Source organism: Zosterops lateralis (genome assembly GCF_965231275.1).
Source record: "Zosterops lateralis genome assembly, chromosome: 3".
Lineage (NCBI taxonomy): Eukaryota > Metazoa > Chordata > Aves > Passeriformes > Zosteropidae > Zosterops > Zosterops lateralis.
Window position 1 is genome coordinate 12,410,960 of NC_139764.1, and position 23,622 is coordinate 12,434,581.

General features: G+C 44.7%; 2 protein-coding genes across 3 annotated transcripts; one reads left to right on the forward strand and one right to left on the reverse strand.

Annotated features, from left to right (window-relative positions):
- Positions 1-469: 469 nt before the first annotated feature.
- On the reverse strand, positions 470-15,535 carry SNX5 (sorting nexin 5). Its single transcript, XM_083857075.1, has 13 exons — positions 15,424-15,535; positions 8,433-8,537; positions 7,837-7,947; positions 7,161-7,282; positions 6,718-6,841; positions 6,007-6,102; positions 5,028-5,133; positions 4,873-4,948; positions 4,006-4,045; positions 3,808-3,894; positions 2,573-2,732; positions 1,747-1,832; positions 470-1,022 (listed from the first exon to the last, which is right to left on the reverse strand). The coding sequence occupies exons 1-13, from the start codon at positions 15,454-15,456 to the stop codon at positions 975-977; spliced, it is 1,194 nt and encodes a 397-aa protein (XP_083713201.1). The 5' UTR covers positions 15,457-15,535; the 3' UTR covers positions 470-974.
- Positions 15,536-15,837: 302 nt separating this feature from the next.
- MGME1 (mitochondrial genome maintenance exonuclease 1) lies at positions 15,838-23,204 on the forward strand. 2 transcript variants are annotated; one of them, XM_083856164.1, is made up of 6 exons: positions 15,840-15,883; positions 18,128-18,196; positions 18,667-19,270; positions 19,945-20,167; positions 20,577-20,709; positions 21,875-23,204. In XM_083856164.1, the coding sequence occupies exons 3-6, from the start codon at positions 18,748-18,750 to the stop codon at positions 22,007-22,009; spliced, it is 1,014 nt and encodes a 337-aa protein (XP_083712290.1). In that variant the 5' UTR covers positions 15,840-15,883; positions 18,128-18,196; positions 18,667-18,747; the 3' UTR covers positions 22,010-23,204. The 2 variants fall into 2 exon arrangements, with proteins under 2 accessions (XP_083712289.1, XP_083712290.1); XM_083856163.1 differs by lacking the exon at positions 18,128-18,196 and having other exon boundaries at positions 15,838-15,883.
- Positions 23,205-23,622: the final 418 nt, after the last annotated feature.

Genomic DNA, 23,622 nt, shown 5'->3' on the forward strand with positions numbered 1-23,622 from the left:
TTAGGATGGTCTGACTCACTGACCTACATCCATATATGCCAACTTACTGTAAAGTGTCCAGTGATGGCCGTGGGGTTTATGGGCTGAGCCATATCAGCTATGGCAGAGTGAGCCCAGCTGTTTCAAGAGGTTTATACCTTACAGAAGATTGTCCTGGCCTATGCTTCCAGAAGCCCTGAAGATTTAAACACCCTCTTGCTGCTAGCAGGAGGTGTAAAATTACTTTACAATGCTGTGCCTGCAGCATAGTGGAAGAAAAATTTGCAGACAGCCACTCAAACAGCAATGTGACTTGAAGTCCACACATTTCATTTCAACACCCATTCCAAGAACAACCCTCAAAAGTCAAATATTTCTCTCTAGTGCTCTGAAGAGCTCCAGGTGATGAGTAATTTGTGATAGTTCTGGGTCTGATGCCTTTGTCACTTTACATCCCACACAAATTCTTGCCATACAACAGCTTGTTGTGTCAGACATCTTTATTTACTGTGTTGCCCAAGTGTACAAATAGTGAATGTAGTTATAGAAATTCAAAATATATTGTAGTAGAAATCTGTCTGGGAAGTGGAATGCTAAGATATTCACTTTATAAAATTATTACCCTTAAGTCACTCTCACTTGGCAAGTTTTAAATATATCAGGGCCATGAAGAGACAGATTATGATCCTGCAAAAAAGGAGTTCTCAGTAAACTTTTTCTGCTACATGAAATCAGTGAACAGCAAATTAATTTCTTACATTTGACTCATTTTGAGTTATCAGCTAACAGGATGTTAGCTACATCCAGACAATTCATACACAATTCAGCTCCCATTTATACCAATAAAGCCAATGTATCACTACCAACATACTTTAGTATTAGTGAAACAATCCCAGTGACAATATTTATTTTAAGCTAATGAAGTCAAGCCAATAAGTTGGCCCTGGCTATTGAGTGCAATTGATGCTTTTGTCACATTTTCAGAGTAAGACTTCTCAGTTCTTGAACAAGTCAATACAACTCTGCAGGAGAGACACATTGTTCTGCAAAGGAAGAGAATTAGTTTCAGATGAGGATGACTGATAATTCAAATCCTGCCTTTCACAGTGAAGTAGATTCCCAAATAGTGGGTCAATCAAGGATTTTGTAGCCTGTACCAATGCTAAAAATCTACAGCAAAAGGCAAGCATTCAAGCAGTAAAGAACCAAAACCAGATCACACATTCTGCAATCTGCCTCTTCCTGCAGGCCTGCAACCATGACTCCATTTGTGGTGAGGAGAGGGGCAAGAGCCAACAGGAAGCTTTTTGGGCCAAACTGAGCAGTGTTGTCAAGGCCTTTGTGTCACATTCCAGTTCAGCACAGAAGTAGCTGGCTGTGGTAAAGTCCAGTACTCTCAGGGAGCAGGACATTAGACTTTCCTTCTTCAAAGAAAGCTGAGGATGCACAGTTACTGCTTTGTTCTCTACACTAAGATAAGAGACCCTTCAAGCCTGCCTAGCAAAGCTTGGCAGAGGCTGCTGTAGAGTCATGTCCCATCCACTGACAAGCCAAGTGACAAGGATTGACAGCCTGACAAGCTGCAGGATGTGCTCCTGAACCAGTACTCAGGAGCACTGGAAGCAGCAGCTCCCTCTATACACAGTATGGGTCAAAGCCCACAGATGAGGCTGCCTGATGGGAAGTCAGATGACCCAGCAAAATCTCCCAGTTACACAATACTCACTTCTCTCAACCCGTGCCTGTTAAATTCCAAAGAGAACACACCTTTGCATGTTTTATTTCCAGTTCTGCCATTTCAATTAAGTTTTTGCGGAATGCTGCTATTCTCTTCTGTTTGAAGCTCATCAGTTCTGTAGAGAAGGAAAAAAAACAAAGGTAAGAGATACATGAAGTGTGACATGTTTCAGTAACGGCCCTTATGTTTCAAGAGTTCTGTTGTGCAGCTCAGATTACAGTATTTGATCAAAAAAAGTTCAACAGTTAGTTGTGCTTGTTTTAGACACAGATGCAGTCATCACATGGCACACAGACAGCTTAAGACAGAAAAGCTTTGTAGGAAGACAGCTGGAATAAACCAGAAGTAAGCCACACAAGCTCTGTGAGAGCACAGAACATTTAAAAGCCAGATACACTAAAGGAGCAGCATGTATACCATGAAAGCGTATTTCCTCTGCTTTATATTGTCCAAATATATGTATATATATACACACATACACTCTTCTACTAAGAACCTGTGTTTGAAACTCTGTATAATGCACTCAGCTGTACTGGAACAGAGCAAAAGCCTGTTTGCACAGTTCTGACTGAGATAATTAGTTACCTTCCACTAGTTACATTCACATGGAGGCTGAATTCAGCCCAGAAGGCAAATACTAGGGGCTTGTAAATAAGGTTGGTGTAGTACTGACACTGCTCTGCTACAGAGAATTGTTTTAAAAATTGTTTAGCTGCAGTAGTTTTACAGCATCTATCTCTACTGTCCTTGGGATGCCCAGACTATTTGTTCAGGAGCCTTCAGTAGTGAAGGTCAGATAGACCTTGACTGCATTAAGCTCTCCTTTAAGCGTAAGTACAGCAAAGCCTGTTTTACCTTGTTTAGCAGATTCTGAAATCTTTTCAAACTTCTGACAGCAATCCTGTTGATGTGCCTCAGCCAGCCTGACGTCCTTGCTCTTTAGTCTGGCTTTGTCTAGAGCTTTGTTTGAGTTCTCATAGTCAACAAGAGCCCTGGTTCGTCTGTACAGAAGATCCTGAATAGATAGAAACAGCACACTCGAGCGTCAGCAGGACTACTTCCCAAACTGAGGTTAAAATCACTTTAGCAGCAGGAGGTTTCACTTCTTTCGGCACCAGATCCTGCTTTTTCCAACAAGCTATTACAGCCTGCTCTTAGCAGCCTTTTACAGTGCAGGACTATATTTTCAGGACAGCCAGTTATGCCTTAGTGAAGGAAGTCTAAGGGCTACTATAGGCATTGTTTCTTCTCTTAAAGCAGTTTATCCTGCTCTAAGGAGGATCTCTCCACTAAGAACAAAAATCACTTTGTGAATTCCTTGAGTCTAGTTCCAGCAGACATTTAATTTGCTGGAGATTGGACAGTTTGACTGAAACACCACACTAACCTAGACAAGAGAAACAGTACAAGTCTCTGAGCCAACCTCTTCCTAGTGCAGCAGTATAGTTGTGATGTCTAAAGAACAGTACCCCCCCACTGAGGGAGGCTGCAGTGGATGTTCTGGAGTACCTGACATTACAGGTAAGACACTAGATGAAGAGGCCCAGTAGGTTGTACCTAGATACCTTTTTGCAGCATAGTCATCCTCAGTCAAATCAAGTTTTGATTAGAAAGGAGTTGCCAGTAAGGCTTTTGTAGTCACATCAATCTACCAAAGCCCTCTTGGAAGTCCAGACTCCAATAGCATTCACGAGTTACCACGTATTTATGCTAAGGTACTCTCAAAATTCTGAAGTCAATCCCAACTACCAATTAGTCATTATTGATTTTATTGGCAAGTCCATGAGTACTCAGGCAGGGGACAGGAAAGAAACTGCTGCAGACTTAAATTCAGTTTGCTCTAACTTACAGAAATTTAAAGAGTTCTTCCATTTTACATGCCAAAGAAAAATTGGTCCAAGGTCTTCTGTAAGTGGCTGAGCTCCAGCTAGCTAATGCATAGCTTCTATATTCTGCTGTGGTTTAAGAGTGTCAGGTTTCTTAGGCAAAACAAGAGTCCACTTTCCTGTCTTCTTAAAGCACAAAGAATACCACGAGTGAGTCATGCTGCCCATAACAAAACTAAGCTTCATAAAGTAAACTATTCTCACCTTCGCAGCTTCTATATTGAGCATGTAGTATCTCAACAGTTCAGAGAGCTTTAAGTCTTCATCAGATGAAACTCTACTCTCTACCTTCTGCAGAAGGGAAAAACAAATTCAGTTAGCTGGTGTGTAACAGAGAACAGCAACATCCAGAGTTAGAGATTCTTCTCCCACCACACCTGCCCCCAGCGAAGCTTCTCTTACCCTAAGTTTCTCAAAGAGTTCTGCAACTTTCAACAAGTACCTAGTGAGGGGGAAAAAAAATGCATAAGTATGTTTGAGATAATTCATAGTCTGATAAATGACAGGATCAATTGGCAGGAAACCAGAAAACTGAAGGCTGTAGTTTACTCCTGTATACAGATCCAAACAAGGCCTCAAAAACAACCTAATTTAGGCCAAGACCTGGACAAAAGGCTCAATGTGCTGATATTCCAGCCTACCAGAGTAGGACAGCTGAACAGCTCAACACCATTTAATATAACAATGCTGATCTCCAAAGGTCTTGTGGAGAATTTCCCTGCTGCTATCCAAGAGGGATGAGCTGATTTGTTTATTGAGTTATACACTCTCTTATAACAAGGTCTTGTTAAATTGATAGCAAAGTCGAAAGGTGGAAGTAGTAACCTCAAAAAAGGTAACTCGGTTCGCCCAAGAAATCCCCTTCTATTCTGGAAGTGCAAAGGTCCAGAAGATAGTACAGACCTAGTGTAAGCTGACCTAGTGCAGTCATATTTAACAGCACATTAGAACACACACCAACAAATCCCTTCTTCAGGGGTCTCTAGCAGTTTGTGACCTGAAGAGAATTAGGGAGATTTTTGTTTAGGAGCCTGATGACCAAGTAAACTCTTGGTCAGAACTGGCAAGCAATCAACTAGCTCAGAGTTAGGTGCAATTGATAACATTAGGTCTGCCACAGCAGGAGTGTCAGAAGAAGGGAAGTTTTAATGCCACTTGCTTGCAATTCAAGAAACTCAAACTACCTATGACTCAATCCTCTGGATATATCAGAGGAAGTCTGGTATTCCCACACTCAGGATATGTTTATGAACAGTTAGAATTGCTTACTTTTTGATAACTGTAGGCTCTTCTAATGCCAGGCTGTTCAAACAAGCTGAGGTATAAATATAATCATCTGCAACATCTGCAAGAACAAGACAAGGTTTTCAGGCTGAAATCAGCAAAACTGTATGATCTCTTGAAAGGGCTTTGAAAAGATTCACTTTTATGAGATCTTGTCATCTTATCTGCTTTTGCACATGCATCCTTGATTCTGTTGTAGTAGTTCACAAGAAAAGTCTTCTCTTGCTCAAAAAAATCTTCTACTTCCTGAAAAAGAATATGATCTGTTAAGCCAGTAACTGCAGAACACCAGCTCTCCCCTACTTTAGGAAAGGTGAAAGAAAGAACCAGAGCCTGGGCCTGAGCTTGAGGCTCATCAATCCCTATGGAAAAACTGTTTAAGACAAGATGTGAGCCAAGGATTTGACATCCCAAGCCACTTAGCAAACTTCTTCTTCACTATGCAGTGAAGATGAAGTTGTTCACTCAAATACTGATGCAGGTTGTCTGAAGCAGCCAATGAGTTGGCATGTGACAGCCCCCAGGACTCCCAACTGCTGGAATTTCATTTCCTAGGCCTGCTGAAACACTGTAGCTAAGGACTAAGCAATTTACTAGCTTATTTCTCATCCACACCAAACGTGATACATATTGTAATGTTTTGTGGCACTGTGCATAGGACAAGAAGCTTATTGGGAAGTGCTGCCATGGCAACACAACACAAAAGCTGGAGCAAGACCAGTTACAGCAGTCTTTGGTATTTGATCTTGTCTAGTATAAGCAAAAACCCATAAATCATGTCTGTTCAGAGTTCTAAAGTGGACAAGAGCCACAAGCACATTTCCTGAAGGTATAATTCCTTCCTCTCCACCACTATCAGGTACTAAGGTAGATCTTCTGCATCAAGAAACTTTAATTTTACACTGAAATTGAACAGCCTAATGCCACAATATCTTATTTCTATAGAAATCAGAATTAATAAAGGCTACTCCCCTCAACTGGGAGAGCAGTAACAAGGCAGATTAATGTCAGTAGCTGAGTCTCATGCACAGCAAGCCTGAAGCAGACAGGAGTAATTTCCCTGGAGCAGGAAGCAAGAAACAATCAAGGTTAAGGTAAGAGACAAAGCAATAACCTTACCTTGACTCCAGAGAAGAGGACCTCGTCAGCACTCTTTACTACACTTTTTAAAAAGCCACCGAACATCTCTTTGGTGTTTTTCCTCCGAACACTCAGCTGTAATAGAGAGGCCAAAGCAACTTTAAAGTTGTACCAGGGTGGGGGGAAAAGTGTTTTGACACTTGCAATGTAATAACATCTTTACACCCAGCATATGTCAGAGCAGGTTGATTTCCAAGCCCTCCATAATGTGCATATAAAAATGTAACATGTAACACAAGGCTTGGCTGTAAGTAGTTCAACTCTTCCCTGCCACAGATTTTTCCAATCCTCATAAACAGCTCGTTTTCTCCTTGCATATCTTGAATCAGCATCTATCACTCAGAAGTAGGTGTGACAAAACAGATGCAGGAATGACTTTAATATACCTCCATTCCAGGACCATGCAACACAGCATAAGTACACCTGAGTCATACATGTTCCCAAGATAAAGACAAGCAAAGATGACTTCCTAACCGACTTGGCAAGGATTTAGAAACACTGTGAGATTTATAACAGAGAAAGGGCTAAAGGTCAGGCTTTCATCCTTCAGTCATCTCACAGAAATACTTGCAGTATCTACTTGCTGATGCTGCACATAGATCCACACATTCTGACTGTGCCCAGCAAAAACAACAGCACTCCTAACAGTCTGTCTCACTTGGAAAGGGAAACAAGGAAAAAAAATCTCACATCTTGGTCATACTCCAGGAAAACGTGGAAATTGCGATCTTTGCTGAGCACAGGATGAGAAGCAATCCGCTGCAGGAAGATCTCATGTGATGAGACAGTCTTCTTGAAGACAGCGAGGTATTCACTACAAGGAAACAACAGACTGAGATCCTCTTTGTACTACCTTCTTCAATACACAAAGAATTGCTTTAAGTTTATCCCATGAAAATATTCAGCTGCAGACTTCTGAAATAGCCAGCTCGTGATAGTGAAGCTGCTTTCAATCTCTTTAGCTAGGAAGTTTTCTAGCTTGAAAGCTGGAAAAGCTGGGCAACTCCCTATCTCCAGGATTTTCAAGACACCCTTCAAAACAGTGACACTCAAAATCAGTTATCACCAAATGAGTTGCTCTCCTAGGAGGTTTCCCTAAATGCAGCTTTTGGCAGTAGACTCATTTTACTTACGCTTCCAGCTCTTGCTTCATTTTGGCAAACTCTTCTTTTGTCATGGACACTTCTCCTTCCCCCAACTTCTGCATCTTCTCTCTGGGACCATCAAAGTCAGGCTTTGAAGGTGCTGGAGGTATCTAGGCAGGGAATTGGTAGTCATGGATATTAGCAAATAACATTTTCCAAGATTACTCCTACCCTTCTCTACAAGGAGGCTCTTTTGCCTGGTCATAGGAAAGTGTAGTAAAGAGAGCATGATCCAGGAATTCTAGAGGCACCTTGACATGTAGGTCCCTGGTTTGTGTTATCCCTGCTGCAGGAGGGAAACCAACCCAGAGAAACAGCTTCTGTTCTATAATCCACCTATTGCCAGCCATCTCCTAAAGAATCATGATAGGAAGGAAAGCCCACATTTAATAGATTATTTCAGTGTGCCATCTTCAGGCAGATATTAATACCACCACAGAGTCAAGGACTCCCACATCTTTTGCTGCTCCAAGCTATATGGAAAGTTAACACCAATGCCATCCCACTCAAGTTGTTCATGAATTAAGACAACAGGAAGCATAGGGAACACCCAAGTCACAAAACACCAGTAACACTGGTTAAACATACTTCATGCCCTTATTAGTAGGCACTTTGGATTGCTACAGTTTTTCACTTAGAATCACATGCTTTAGGAAGTACTTACAATGAGTCCCGCATACTCCTCAGTTTCAGTGAGTGTATCATGTAACCACACAAAGTCTTCGTGCTGCCTTGTAACTGAAAACTCAGGGCTTTGAAAAGCTGGCAGTGTAGTCTGGAAGAGAATATATAGAAGCCCTACTGTTTTGTAAATCAGTGCTTTTAGAAACAGTTCTGTCCATTTCCAAAGGAAGCTATTCTGCTTACTAAGAGCCTTGCCCACTCCCTTTTAGCTGAGCTGGCACTTACTCAACAGCACCACTAAGGAGACTGTTAGAAAAAAAAAAAGTACTGTTGTAGAAGTGCATTAATGCAGTTTGTTTTGTGACATTTCTCAGTAGCTCACTTCCTACCCCCCAGCCTTCTGGTGCCTAGCTAGCATTCCTTAGCAAAGCCAACCTAACCATCAGCTAGTTGTTTAGAGAGTTCAAATCCTAGGAAATCTAAATTTTCTGCAGATATATACACATTCTCAGGCCACCTTTAAGTGGAAAATCTCCATCTAATTAGAATTTCTTCATTACCAAGCCCATCTTTGCAGGTGTGTGTGCTGCAAATACATTGGTAACTTGCACAGCCTCTTTCTGCCCATGGCCTTACCTTAGTGTGCACAGTGAACTTCACTCTGTCCTTTTCACTTAGAGCATCGGGGATATCAATTTGGAGAGAAGGATCAACATTCAGGTCAACAGATACAGATCTCAGCTGCAAGAGAATTCACAGAATAATCCTTGATCAAGCATCAAGTAGGTTTAGTAAAGTTGACTGATCAGTCATGAACAGGAACCACACTGCGCTATACCCCTGCCTTCAGGCACACACATATGACCAGAATTCCTTTCCCAGTGCTTCAAAGAGCCTTAAACTGAGCCAGCATCTTCCTCTGGGGGATCATCTCTTCATTTATTCCAACAGCCTAGACCCAAAACATTATTTCAAGCATATTTAAACTTTTAAAGAGCAGTGGAATAGCTTTCTCAGTAGGAGATCCTCCAGCTTACACATGAAGACTGTCTTCTAAGAGGGCCCTCCCTTGCTGCAGCCTAACAAATCAATGCTATTTTCTGCATTAGGGAGAAACCACCAGAGATCAAGGTCACAACACAGGAAGTTTGATGAAGAGCGACTGTCAGAGCCAGGAGGAATGCTGAGGTTATCCTTTGGAGATAATCCTGAAGGCCTTCTCAGAACAGCAGACCAGAGAATTGCACCAGGACTGCTATCTCACCACTCTGCAGCACAAGCCACACCAGCCAGAAGCCTCTGAACCACTGCTATGTACACGAAATTTCAGCACCAAGTCCACAGGAAAATGGTGCCAGGATCTGAGCAATCCTATCATATCACAGATAGCTAAGTGCTGCCTCAACCCTCTGTAAAGCTGCCCAAGAGCTGTCGATAGGCTGCCGGTTATAAGGTGAAGCTTTGCTTCCAAAAGGCTCTGGAACTGCCTCCCCCTAGGCTGGCCATCTGCAGCCCAGATCTGGTATGTGACAAGTGTCTCTGGCTGCCTGCAGAGGACACAGCTGCCAGGACAGGGAGCACCTGCCCCTGCCACTGCTCTCTCCTATGATGAGACTGCTCTGTATATGTGAGGGATACTCCAGCCACTGCACCCTCCAAAACACCCTCCAAAAACACTTCTAACCTGCTCCATCCTTGCTGTCAGCTAGAATTAAAAGGAGATGGGTAACAGATAGAACTTGGAATGACATTGCATGCAGCACATTAAGCTTCCCAGAAGATGGAAAGGACAGAACACCTTCAGCCCGCCCTGGGCACTGCCTTGTCAGCGAGCACACTTACAGAGCACAGTTCCCAGCACTCCCAGGCACTGTTCACATCCCACAGGACATGGTGGGACTCCAAACTCGACAGGAGCTCCAACAGTAATCACTTCCCTCCAGTCACTACGTAGGACAGACTATTATGTGCCCATACAGGCAGGCAATTCTGGTCCTTGCCAGGAAGACACAGGCCAAACAGAGGTGCATGGTTCAGAGGCCACTGACACAGGTTTGGGCAGAAACTGCCCCACTCAGGCACTGCAGGAAGGACAGGTAAAAGGCCACCAGTCAGGCAATAGTTTCACTGCAAGCACAGCTCACTGTCTGTTGCCAAATAAAAGGCAAGCTGGTTGGTGTTTCCCACTTCCCAGCCAGAGCAGCAAGATGCAGACCCCAGTGTTTTACATCCTGCTTACTTCTATTTGCTGTCCAAACAGGATCAGCAGTGCTAACAATACGAACTGCTGAGTCTGGAAAGTATGATAAGCCAAAGGAAACTATTTCCTCTCAGCTAAACTAAGGAAAGGATTACACAAATCAGACAGTCCTGAATTTGTGAGCTTTCTTACTAAGTCTTGTGGAGAAAGTAACCCATGATTAGATGCTGTCTAGGCCCCTCCATGCCTAGTAGTTGCCTGCACAGGAGACAGACAGACAAGCATGTACACGAGGTGGTCCTGCTTGGTCAGATTAAAGTGGTTTACATGCCACAAGCATGTGTCTGCTGGCACCCTGCACAAACTGCAATAGGACCTGGAGCTATATGAAACCAAGGACTGTAAGACCCCTTGGTCTGCTCTAGTCCTGTGAAGCTCCTGACTCCTGTGGGCTCCTAACTCCAGGCCAGAGACTTTTAGGATTACAGAATCATAGCTCAGACTACAAAGGGAACATTCACACTGACTGACTTCAGGAGGATGGAGTGCTTAGTTTCCTGACAAAAAGGGCTGGAGTAGCATTTGTCCCCTGAATAGGGGGAAGCAGGAAGCCCCACTCCTGTCAACACAGCTCTGTAAATGCACTGACTCAGTGAGCACCCATGGCAGATGTCTCACACTAACCTCTGACCCAACGAGCACCTGCTCTGCAGCACCAACAGCTCTGCACACAGGACCTTTCATGCCACCATCTCTCCTACATCCATCCTGCAAGCAGGAATGGGGACCAACCTCCTCATGATCACATGAAGGCTGTGCAGAGCAAAGGAATTAAATACCCACCTCCAGGCCCCAGGCTTGTCCTTTTACCACAGCAGGCATCCAACCCATTTCCCAGGTCACCACTCCATCTTAACTCTCTGGCAGCTCTTTCATATCCAGAAGGATTTCTCTCCTAGGACATCACTGCTTCTTCCCCAGGCTCCAAGCAGTGAGGCAAGAGAACTGAAGGTTCCCCATCCAGTTATCAGAAACCAGTCTGTCACTCCATACCCTCAAGGGATATAATCCAAGCTCAGCAGCTGGGAAGGGATTATTCCTTACTTGTAGCAGATGCCCAAATGGATACAGAGGACACACAAAATGGAAAGAGCTGCATTGAGCTGCAAACTGAAACACTCACCCAAAGCCATCACAATACTCTCACTTTCAGCTCTTATTTCTCTTTCCCAGAAGCAGCTTCTGGTTTGCAATGACTCCAGAAACTGTTACAGCTTCTCTGACACCTCCCACTTCTAGACTCGGGACTCAGAGACTTGTTTCAAGATTCCTGGGGTTTCTTGAGGATTCAAGCAAAATTACTCCCTGTTCAGTACAGACACCATCCAACTGGTAAATCAGAACAAAGCAGAGCCCTTCACAATAACACAGATATCATACTGGTTAGTATTTCTAGGTTTCAAGACCAAAATACTAAAAATAGTTATTATGGTACTAACTAGGACACCATGATAAACACCTGATCTAGAAGCCCCAGAAACAGCAGAGATCATTACTGTGTCCAATTCAGGTAGAATTTTAGAATATTTGCTTTTTCTATTTGCTAAGAGATGCCAGTAAAAAAAAAGTTGGATCAGTTAAATACAAGGCAGTGATGATCACCAGCTACCCAGATTTCTGCCTGACAACCATTACCCTTCTGATCAGGCCTCACCCAAATGCAAACACATCTTGATGTTTGCAGACACCCAGTAGGAGGAAATGCCCTTAGCCACTGAAGCTTCTTAGTTCTGGTGAGAGGCCTGAGCTGCTGCTTTTACAGTTCCCCCCTTTGCAGTTTTAGTATCAACTCTGGATGACTCGGTGTCACTTCTGCATTCTAACAAAAGAATCTGCCAGTGCAAGCAACTGTGCACAACTTCTGACTGCTAGTGAAATATGTATTTGTTCTCAAAGACAGATTAATCCAGGGGTTTTCCCCAGAGCCAGGCTCTTGGAAGATGCAAGGAGCCCTTCCACAAGGGCTCACATGGCAAAGTTTATTGTCAGCTAACTTCTAGAAACCTTCTTCCCTTACTGGTTACCTCCCTGCTGTCATTCAAGCAGCAGCCCACAAACAAGACTTCAGCAGTAATTACATCTGCCACTACCTGAAACCCATTCGTTTTTACAGAGCAGGCTTTCTAATTAAAGCTGTTTAGGGGCTCTCCAGAGAGCAGTAAAATACCACGATGCTTTCTGGCAGTTTATACAGAGCCCTCAGTCCCAGAGGGCCTTGTTTTGACATTCAGGAGTTAACCACCACAGGATCTGGGCAGCAGATAGCAGCAGCATTAGCTGCTGGAACTACATTTTAGTCAGATTCAGAAGAAGCAGCTTAATTTTCCTTTTAATTGGGACACTAAAAGTACATCTGAAAGTGCACTGCAGGCATGCAGCACAACAGAGAGCACATGTGAAGCTTGGATTTTGTAGCCTTTGTGGCAGGCTTGCTGTCACCACTCTGACACTGAGCTGAACAGTCCTGAGTCGTTCTGGTTACACACAACCAGGAAAATTGAACCAGTGCCCACTTAGGCAATGGAAAATGCTTCCCCAAATTTGTGACTTCAAACTGGGGAATTCCAGTGATACAAAGGTTTAATTATTTTGTTTAAAAGACCGATGAAGAGGGAATAACAGCCCAATGTAGTCACACTGAAATGGCATTCCTCAGCAAGTGCAGTGCTTGCCAAGGAAGCAGAAGGCCCAGAGCACCTGTTGCCTCTGGCTGTGCAATAAACCGGCCCTCTCCTGCCAGAGGGATCTCTGCATCGCTCTCAGCAGAAACATGCAGGTCACACATCTCCTGAGAGAGGGAAAGACTCTACAAACATTAAAGAATGCCACATTTTAAGAAAAGCCTTGCTGGCTTACCCTGTTCCACCAGCAGAAAGCAGGACACCTCCACCCAAGCCACAGCTTCCTCAGCTGGAAGGGTCAGGCAGGGCAGGCCCCCCATGTCTGCTGAGCACAGCCTGGGGCTGAGCGCTCCTGGCCCAGCTCAAATGGAAACTGTGCAACAGCAGCAAACCCCAAGGCACAGTCAGCATCCCTGAGAATGCTTTGCTGACCTCCTACAGTGAGGGCAGAGCTCGTGGCAGGGAGTCCCAGGAATACAGCAGCCTCGCCGTGCAGCTTCACCTTCCTTTAGCCCAAACTGCTGGGCCAGCTCCACGGAGGCTGCGTGTCCTTGACAGGGCATTATCCCCATCCAGGAGCTGTCACCTTGCTAGCAGCTCATGTCCCTGCTTGATTCCAGGCTCAGCAGCATGCAGGAGCAGGTTTTTTGCTAAGCACAGGCAAGATCCAGTATGGTCTCATTCCTTCCAGAACATGCAGCAGAATTTGTCCAGCAGAGTCACCATTTGTGAGTGATAACAGCAAGTCCCAGGCCATGAGATAACATCTTGTCTTCCATTGACTGCTTTGAGAAAGAGGGGCTACAATACCTCGGTATTTTGACCTAGAACATTTTAACTGCAGGCTGAAGCCTTAAAATACCATGAAGCCACTGACATTAAGAAATACCAAGGTATTTACTCAAGCTTAGCTTGGAAGTCTCATCCCTTACTTCAAATTCTGAAGTGCCTTTTCCTCCCCCATGACAGATTACACTTTATTTTCCACTGCACTTCCAATCACCCTTATCCTACCCTCCCTTCCTCTTCCTACATATCCTGATCCTCTCCTGCTTTGCCACCTCAGGGTCAGTTTTTAGTTTATACTTAACAGTGGCTCCTATTTAAGTTAATACCTAATGAAGTTACCTTTACAGGCATGAGTTTTATCTACTGGTCACACACCAGTTCCATGTTGCTATTTCTTTGCCTAAACAGGAACAGACAAGATAGGAGCATTTCTATCCTCCCCTGTGCTGCTGGAGTCCCAGGACAGCCCTACAACCTAAAACAAGCTAATCTTTGTCGATTGAGCATCAGAGTTTAAAGCTACTCCAGCCCCCACCAGGAGAACGCTTTCCCCTCCCCCCAATATTCCTGTCTGAGTTAGAAAGGCACATAAACACTCAAAAGTTACCAATTGCTGCAAGAGAGTTGATATTTGACCTTTCCCTCCAGTATTCTCCAAGGGCAGACACTCTAATACAAAGAGCTTCACATGCAGCAGAAAAATAATTAAAACACTGGCCAGCTCACAGCTCAAAGCAAGCGACTAGAAAATGCTTCCACAAACTCCTGCCTGTCTTACCGACTCATGGATTGCTTCAAAACAAGATTCATACGGAAAAGAAGCAGAGAAAAGGAAATTATCTGGAAGTCGATAAAGGCTGGTTATTTCTAGCCCTCAAGTTAGTTAATATAGGTGCTCCAAAAAGCTGGAGAAAACACAGACTGAAGAGACTTTCAGCACACCTATCAGCTTTAAGCAAAGTCATCTTCCTGCCAGTGAGGCTTAGTCACAATGCAAAACCACATGCAGATGTGACAATATGAAAGGCAAATGGGCAACTTGCTGACTCTTAAAAGGCTGCCTTACCTTCTTTTCAAGGTGTGTTGAGGGTAGTTATTAAACCAGGGAGTTTAGGTAGGTTAACCCAAGCAGCTCATCCAGTAGAAGAGATAATTCCAATCACTGTTTACACTACATAAACATTAATTCACAAAGTTCCTCTTTTAGCATTTCACTTGCATTTCCTCTGAGAAGTTGAAAGTCTCAGCATTAGAAAACACCCCGTGCTGCTTTAAAGGGGAGACACGAAGCTCCTCAGCACTTACAGCTTCAACACTTCTCCAGAGAAAGGAAAATCAAGCCAGTTGCTGATGTGACAACGAAGGGAAAGGGGCACCGCAGGTGAAGTGACAGCTGACAGCTTAATTAAGGCAGACACACCGCCAGGAAGGCCGGTCACAGCCACAGCAGGCGGCTGACCCGCTGGGGAAGAGCGACTTTAACCCCCTGCAGCACCATCGCCTGCAGCATTGTCCCGCAGTGCCGGGGACAGGTCCCGCTCCTGCATCACCCACCGGGCCCCGGCTGTCCCCCTGCCCCGGCACAGCGAGCAGCCCACACCGGCCCACGGCAGCTGCACAGCCTTTCCTCCTCCTCCTCCCCACTCCGGCTCTAATCCTCCCCACTCCCTTATCTCCCCCTGGCACATCTCCCCTCGGGGCTGCTCCCCGCACTCACCCGGGCACTCTGAGCCCCCGCCCTCAGCGCACCTCGGGCCGCCAAAGGCATGAGGAATACCGCGACTTATATTAAAAAAAAAAAAAAAAAATCCTAAACGAAGCAAAAAACCCAAAAGCCTGTCACTGTCCCAGGGCTGCCGGGGGCAGAGGGAGCAGGGGGAGCTCCCTCTCACGCTGCGGGGCCAGCTCGGCTGCGGCCTCACCTCCCGCCCCGCCAGACCCGGGCCGCCGCCCTCACCTTGTCCTGCGCGTCCTCACGGAGCAGAGCCATTACCTCCGGGCGCAGACAACCACCCCGCACCTTTCTCTTTCTCCTCCTCCCCGCCACCACCTCCTCATATAACCCGGGCGGAGCCGCCGCCGCCACACCCCCTGAGGGGCGCCCGCCATCTTTGGTGAGGGCAGGGCGCTGCTTGCCTTCAGCCAAGATGGCACCACAACGCTTAATTCTTCGGCTTGCACGTAAAGATTTGAGTTGTTTTTCCTACAAGCTTTTAAAGAATACTAAAAGAGCGCGAAATGGAGCAGACGCACCCCTCTCGCCACCTTTCGGGGCGCTCCAGCGAAGGGAAAGGGCTGGGGGTTGGCAGTGCGGGGAAACTACAAGTCCCATGAGGCAGCGGGCGGCGCATGCGCACTGCTGTGGCGGGGGCGGTGGGCGGGGCGTGCCCGCAGCGGTGGCGGGAAGCGCGGCCGAGGTAATGCGGGGCCGCGGGTCGTCAGGGCCGGGCGGGCCCGGGGGAGCGGGAGGGCCAAGGGAAGGGGAGAGAGGGGAGGGTGCTGGTGCTCCCCTGGCCCGCACTGCCCTGGATCCCTCAGCGAGCGGGCCCCGTGGCCGGGCATGCCCGCATCCGGCGGGGCCGCTTGTCCGGAGGGGTTTATCCCCCTCTGCACCAGGCGGGCTGTCCGGCACTGGGAGTTTCAGGCACCTGCTGCCCGTGCAGAAAGTTTCCTTGCCTGAGGGCACTTGGTGGTTACTGGTGTTGGCCCAGCTTTTTCACAGATCGCAAAAAACTGCTGACTTCGTGTTACAGCCCTATTCCACATTAATTCCATTCCCAGCGCTGATCTGGGAATGAAGCTTGAACTGGCAGCTGGAGCCTGTTGGAGCTACCCTTTGGTTCGGGGTTCCTCTGTGGGCTTGTGCTTTAAACGAGGTTGCTAATTTGTCTCTCTTTGTGCTCTAAACATCCCAAAAGAAGGAGGTGTATTTTTAACCTGGATAGGCTCAATAATGTATTTTGCAAACTGCAGGAAACTCAGTTAAACCTTCATCACTGGATTTGTTCTCCTCAAATCAGGGACAAGGGGCAACAGGTCTGTACGTGTGTTTAGGAGTGCTCTTTTTTGTTATCTCTTAAAAAAGCCAGTGCTTCTTTTTTTAGCTGGATAGGTGGCTGTAGAGAAAAAAGCCATCCTGGTTATTATCCAAAACCTACCTTGGAGGTAGGTTTTTATAGATGTGAACTTTTCCTCAAGTAATCCTTTCTATTTCCTTTAGTTAGGCCACTCATTCCTATACTGGGAAAAAAAAAAAAAAAAACAAAAAAAAAAAAAACAAAAACAAAAAAAAAAAAAACCCAAAAAAAACCACTTCCTCAGTTGTGTTAGCTCAGGTATTGTTCGAGCTGTGAAGTCAACTTGTTTGGGAAAGTTAAGTCCTCTTGGGATTTTTTTACCTCCAAGTTATTTTAATTTTTTTCAGTTCTCCAGTGTGGCTCATCATGCAACACTTGAAGCAATTCTGCCAGTCTTCAATCACAAACACTTTCAGAGGGAAGGGAGCCAGTTCCCCAGAGGGAAATCTCAATTAAATTCTGTTCTCTGTGTATAAGAGTAGATCCTGACCACTCCATTTCTTCCTTGTAAGTTATCTGCACAGAAATGCCACTGTGATTTATTGAAAAACACATGATTCTTTATTCAGCTGGCACAAGGGTTCCTTATTTCTTAGCAATCCTAGAACCTCTTTCCTTTTGTAAAACAGGACAGCAGCTGCAAATTCTTCCTTTCCTGGTAGTTATGTTCATACACTGCACAAACATTTCCACAGCTACTGGAAATTCCACAGGTATATTCCCCAGCACAGCATAGGCTGTTAAATCAAAATTCATACTAGTCACTGAAGCACTGTGTTGCACTAAATTTAATGCTGGAGCTTGTAATATTCTATATTTCAATAGCTCCATGATTCAAAACACTGATCTGGTATAAATTTATTCCTTGGAAAGTGTTGAGCTTACTACAAGTGAATTTATGCTGAATCAGGCATCCTCTTGCTTCCTGCAGTGGCATAAAGCCAGAATAAACTTTTTCTTTTGTGGTGTGGCTTTGTGTAACAAGGCCACAGCCACTGGCCAAGCATTTGCTCTGTTCTGATTAGTGCATGTCCACCATGACTGTTAATGAGCCTGTTAATAACCATCAAACAGCAGCCCGAGAATCCACAAGCTTGGATACTGTTACACAGGAATAAGAATATATTTTTCCTCTTTTATTTTAAATCCCAGCTCTGGCACCTCTGTTTAGAGGTAAGCCCCAAGAGAGAAGAGATTAATTTTTCTGCACCGATGAAGGACAATGTTTATGAATCCCTAGTCCAAGGTCTCAGCCTGCTGCTGCCAGGTGCCTTGTTCTAATCAGCTGCCCCATTTTTGGAAACTGTTGTGTGTGACAGATGCTCACCCCCACACTGTGGGCACTGCAGCTGTGGGATCTGTCCACAAAAGGTAACTCCCCTTGGTTTTGTCTCCTGTGGCACCCAGGGCTTGGCCAGTGTGGGAAGCGCTGCGTGAGGAACATGGGGAAGGAAGCAGCACAACTGTGTTTGAAACATGGTTTGGCAAAATGCATTTATATTTTATTCCTTTAAAAACTTTAAAAAGATTTCTTTGGATCGGAAAATATTTGCAGTGCATCTGGTTTCTCTTTGCCTTTTCTAGCTTCAAGTCTCACAATTGTATATATTACTGCTGGCTGTTTTCTCCTAGGGATACAAAAGAAAAATGTGGGTTTGTACCCTGTAAGATACCTTGTCCCCACCATCCCCTTAAGTTGGTCAGTCACTACAAACTTAAAAGTTTTCATACCTCACAGCAATGGATTTGCTTCAATGTCCTCTGTGTAGCTTTTATTTCCCCCTCCCCTTTTAGGGGGTTGTTGGTGGCGGATCTGGTTTTTGTGCCTTCTTCCATGGCAGTTCTGATACTGTTGCTGCAGAGATGTCCTGTAATGCAACTTTTGCTACTTGCAACAAATCTTCAAGTGTTTCAGATTTGGCAGGCCAGCAGTTATTCTTTTCAGGAGCATTTCCTCTTTTCCTTGCTCATTGGTTCTTTCCTTTATTTATCTGAAAAATAAAGGTGGTATAAAGGTGTCTGAAGACACTTTGGCCATAGCAATTCTTTGTTTGGCAAAGGGCACAAATAAGATGGTGCCAGAGTTTTATGACTCTGTAAATCACAAATTTCTTTTTCCACAGGAGGAAAAAATATGGTAACCCACAGACTGTTGCTGACAGAAGGAAGAAAACTCTAACTGCTCACAAACACTTCTCGTCAGGATGCAATTCCTTCAGATCCTGTCCAGGAAACTGGGGAGCCTGGAAGTGGTTTTTCAAATACCATTTTGCCAAAAGAAATTCCCATACACTTGTCTGTCTACCTCTGCATCTGTTTATAGCAAAAAGAAAAAAGGAAACAGTTATGAACAAGTTGACCAAGAAAAATACAAGAACTTGGTCTACTCTGTTACATCTTACAAAACCAGCGCCCAGACACCAGAGACAATACTTGAGGAAGACAATTTGTTATATGGGCCACCAGCTAAACCCAGACCTCCAATTAAAGCTGGGACAAAAACTCCCAGGAATTGGGTTCCTTTAATAAACCCCAGCAAGAGAATTCTTCCTGTCAGTAGTGATTCAAATGCCCCCATGAAAATTGGGTTACAAAGAACGAAGATGCCCAGTGTCACCCGCATCCTTCAACAAACCCTCTCCCCACAGCAAATCTTTTATCTGGAAAGATGGAAGCAGAAAATGATAGAGGAGCTTGGAAAAGAGGGATTTGCAGAGTATACCAAAAGTAAGTGGCCACGGTGTGATTGCAGAGTAGAAGCAGTAGTCTGGATTGCTGGCAGGTATGTTAGGCCAAGTAGTTTGGAAATCCTTGAAGTTGTTTCCATTTTATGAGAGCATGTTGTGACTGTACCTGTTACCAACGAGCTTAAACTCTGGTCTTTGTTCTAGGACCACTAAAATGGATTTAGAAATTTGTGGAAAATGAGAGTCGGACTATAGACATACTTTGCTCAATCTTGTCTGACTTTCCTTTAGTTCTCTATTTGCCAGTATATGTTTAGAAATAGGTATTTTCCAGATATGTTACTGTGCCTCTTTGCAGCTACAAAGCTTCTTTGTAACAAGATGGAAATAGGCATTTTAAACTCATATAATCCTGGGTGTTTAAAAACCAATGTGTCCTGCTGTTTATGGTGAGGCTTTTCAGTAACTGTTTGGTTTAACAAGTGTATGGATGAGTAATCAGTGAGACTAGAAAAGTAAAGTAAACATTAATATGAGGGATACCAATTTCACTATTGACAATTTATTTTCTGTTTCTTTCCCTTCTCCTCACACCCTCAAACTTTCAGTACAAAAACCAGGACTGGTTTAAGAGCTACATTGTGGAATATGTAGAATACAAATCTAAAGTAGTGTCTAAAATGTGAGGGGGTTTTCCCCTTTTTTTTTTTTTAGATCTTTTTCACCAAGGAGAACTCTTCCATTCAGCTTTGGAATCGATATTCCTGTCTGAAGATATGGCAGCTAGGGGCCAGGGTGAAGATGATGTCGTGGCTGGCTACTTATCCAGTGTGGAACATGTCTTGGAAGACATCAGTGAGGTGAAGGCTCTGGAAAGTGGAGTTCACCATGAGACCCTGCAGTACCTAGGCCTGGTTGACTGTGTGGCCAAGTATCGGTGAGGTGCCCTTCCCTAAAACTCCTGTAATGGGATGCCATAGAGGCCATGGTGTGATTGAGTGGCTGGGGGAAGCTGGACAGATCTCCAGGACTGGCACACTGGAGGAACTCCCCTGGATGATCCTCATGGCAGAAGTGCTGTTTTTCCTGGTGGGGAGTTCCTTATTGGAGAAGGGACAGGTTTAAGCAGTCATCAGCATTTTCCAGGAACTGTGGCAGGTTTTAGTGAGCTTTGGTTTTTGAGATCTAAACTGCCAATGTCAAAGAGATTTGTTTAGACATAATAATGAGCATTGGGGTGAAACAGGCTGAGAGTGAGAAGTCTGTATGTGCTGTCTCAGCCCTTGTTTCTTATTTGTGACTAAACTCAAGTTCAAAGCACTGTCCTGTCTTGTTCTCCTGTGCAGGGGGCAGCTGTGTGTGATCGACTGGAAAACTTCAGAGAAGCCAAAGCCACTTCTACAGAATACTTATGACAACCCATTACAGGTTGCAGCATATATTGGAGCCATAAATCATGATGCCAATTATGACTTCCAGGTCAGTAGGCCTGCTGCATGCCAAGACAAGTAGCAATGCCTGTGTTATCTTTATTTCTTCCTGCCTTTAGAACCTGCTGGCCATCGTGGAAGTGTTGGTAGGATTTGTAACAAAGGAGCCCAGTCTGAGATCAGGTTAAGATGTCATACTGTGAAATAATTCCACTACTCCTGCTAATTCTGCTGCCCCTGGCTTCCAGTAGTGAATGTTCAGTGATTTTAAGGAAGTGTTCAGTGAGACCAAGGGATGCTCAGATGAACTCCCAGGGACTTGGCATCTGGGCAGTCCCCTGTGCCCTGTCCTGTGTGGTTTTTGCTTGTGTCAAGAGTAGGAAGGGGCAGGAGAGGAAATAAGGCAAAAGAACCTGCAAACAAGAAAATGGTATGGGAGGGCCTTGCCTGCATCTTGTCTTGCTGTGTCCCACTAGTGAATGAGGGACTAGTGATGCACTTGGTGTCTGGAAGCTGTACTGTGTTTCCTTAGGGAAAAGCAGTGTGTTGTGAATCATTTTGTCAGAAGACTCTGGAATAATGCTTTTAAAGACTCCAAAAGCAATTCTAGCCTGCCTGCTTGGCCTGAAGGATTTTTTACCTCAATCTAGATATTGAAGGGGGAAAATATGAAGCAGAAGAGAGCAGGTTAATTCATATGCTGTGCAAAGGACTTTCTAGAATACTGCAGAGGTCAGTGAAACAGGCACTCCACAGACATGATCCTTACAGAGTGAAATATGGGCTAGAATTCTGCTAGTAGCTTCCTGCCACCTACTGCTAGTGGCTATTTAGGATTTGTCAGGAATGAAAGATATCGGAACATACCTAAGTAACCATTTCTATCTGGAGGATGGCATCAATCTGGTTGTATGGCCCCAGGCAAAAACTCCTCAGTCTCTGGCAATTTTCCTGGCATCATCTGCAGGGTTTAAATATTATTCATCCTCAGAGTTCATGTCCCCTGGTCACTGGAGTTACTCAGAGCTTTGACTACGGGGTTTTTGGAGCATTAGAATGTTAAGTCTCCAAGTATTTTATGGTAAGTTATTGCCCCTTTTTATTTCCCATTTGTTATGTGATATGTGTATGTTAGGAAGATGTTTTGCAGTGAGATTTAGCGCTTGGGGTTGCACACAAATGTTGGATTTGTGACAGCCCCGTTTGTGCTGCAGGTTCGCTGTGGGCTCATTGTGGTCGCTTACAAGGACGGATCTCCGGCACATCCGCATTTCATGGATCCTGACCTGTGCTCTCAGTACTGGAACAAGTGGCTTTTGCGCCTGGAGGAGTACGTGGACAAAAACTGACCACTAAAGCACAAGCAAGTGGTCTGAGCACAGAAACAAAGGAAGAACCTTTTCTTTAGAAGTACCACTTCCATGTTCTTTTTTGGGTAACTTTGGCTAATTTCTTACTAGCAGGGCTCCCCTCTCTCCCTTCCCAAACAGGCAAGTAAATTTCAAATGGAGAATATCTATTTGCTTATATTGTAAGTGACCTCAGTGGTCCAGGCAGAACAAAGACAACTTATTTAACCTCACTTTTTTATCCCACACAGTTTATACAGCCTGAGTGAGGTTGATAGAAAAGTTTCTACTGTCAAGTAAAACTGCTTGATCAAATCATCTTTCATTTGTGATTTTTGAGGGGAAAAAAATGTTGCAGAACCGAGTCTTTGAAAATTAAGTTGGTGAACTAAAGCAAAACAATATCTGAGAAAAATGCAAATGATAAAGAAATGGATATAGTACACTGAGTTTCAGTCAGTTCTTGCTCATATCATCAGGCTTGTTATTATTTGTGGTTTTCCTTACAGCTACAACTGGAAAACCTGTGCTGAGAGTTATAATGAAAGTCCTCATTAGTTCATATTTAGAATAGTATGTCAAAGTGGCCACTTAGCAGAAGTGGCTCAGCAAGAGAGGAGCAGAATTGGAACCAACACTCACAGAAATTTCCAGCAAGTGTTTTGAGAGCTGGAAATCTTGGCTGCTGCTAGTGGCTCCTCCTGCAGGTTTTTTAACACCCAGCCCACAGAAAAGCACTGTGATATGGGCTGTGTGCCTTGGCTTGGGAACTCTGTGCTGCCACTGCCTTGAGCTCTCCTGAGTCTGCTGTGGGTCTGAGCTAACAAGGAGCCCACCCCGTGAAACAATCGCCAGTGTCACATGAGTTTCTGTATCACATCAGGCCTGTGGCTGTGAAGCTGGGCCTTCTCAGGGGTGAAGAGCTGCTGGTTGGGTTGTGGGGGCTGTTTCTTATGGGTCTCTCTTTGGTTTTGTTTGTTTTTGGTTTTTTTTCAAATAAGTTTGTGAATAAATGTTTTGAAACAGAACGTTTACTTTTGAAGTATATAAATCAAGTCTGTAAAGCAGAGAATAGGCCTTGATCACGTCAGACAGTATTCCTCTGGAAAGCTTTTTTCCTCATTCTCTTTGTCTTCTATGAATTTTAGGTATGAGTTTTCACAATAACACTGCAGCTTACAAATAAAATTATGACCAACCCCTAAGCTTCAAGAAAGTCAGCCAGAACCTTGTGCCTGAGGAAGGCTGCCAGCAAAGCCAGTTTGTAAACCTAAGTCCTAGCTGAGTGTGTTCCTCAGAAAGCCAGGAGGAGGCAGACAGCACCGGTGAGTCACTCGTGTCTGGCACTTCTGAAAGCCTGGCTGCTGCCTTGGGCATCCCTGGCTGAGCTCTGGAGCATTTCTGGAACAGCACAAGCTGGTTTGTCCTGTAACAGGACTAGCAGGTGGCTGTCACCAGTGTCACACAAATGCAAACACACTTTGTGACCAGTTTCAATTAAGTTGCCAGACTATTAAAGACTGTGCCCAGAGCACTGCTACAGGTACTGTCTGTCCTCTGCAGAAAAACCTGCTGGACAGCCAGGGCAGTTACTTCAGCTCTGACATCCAGCT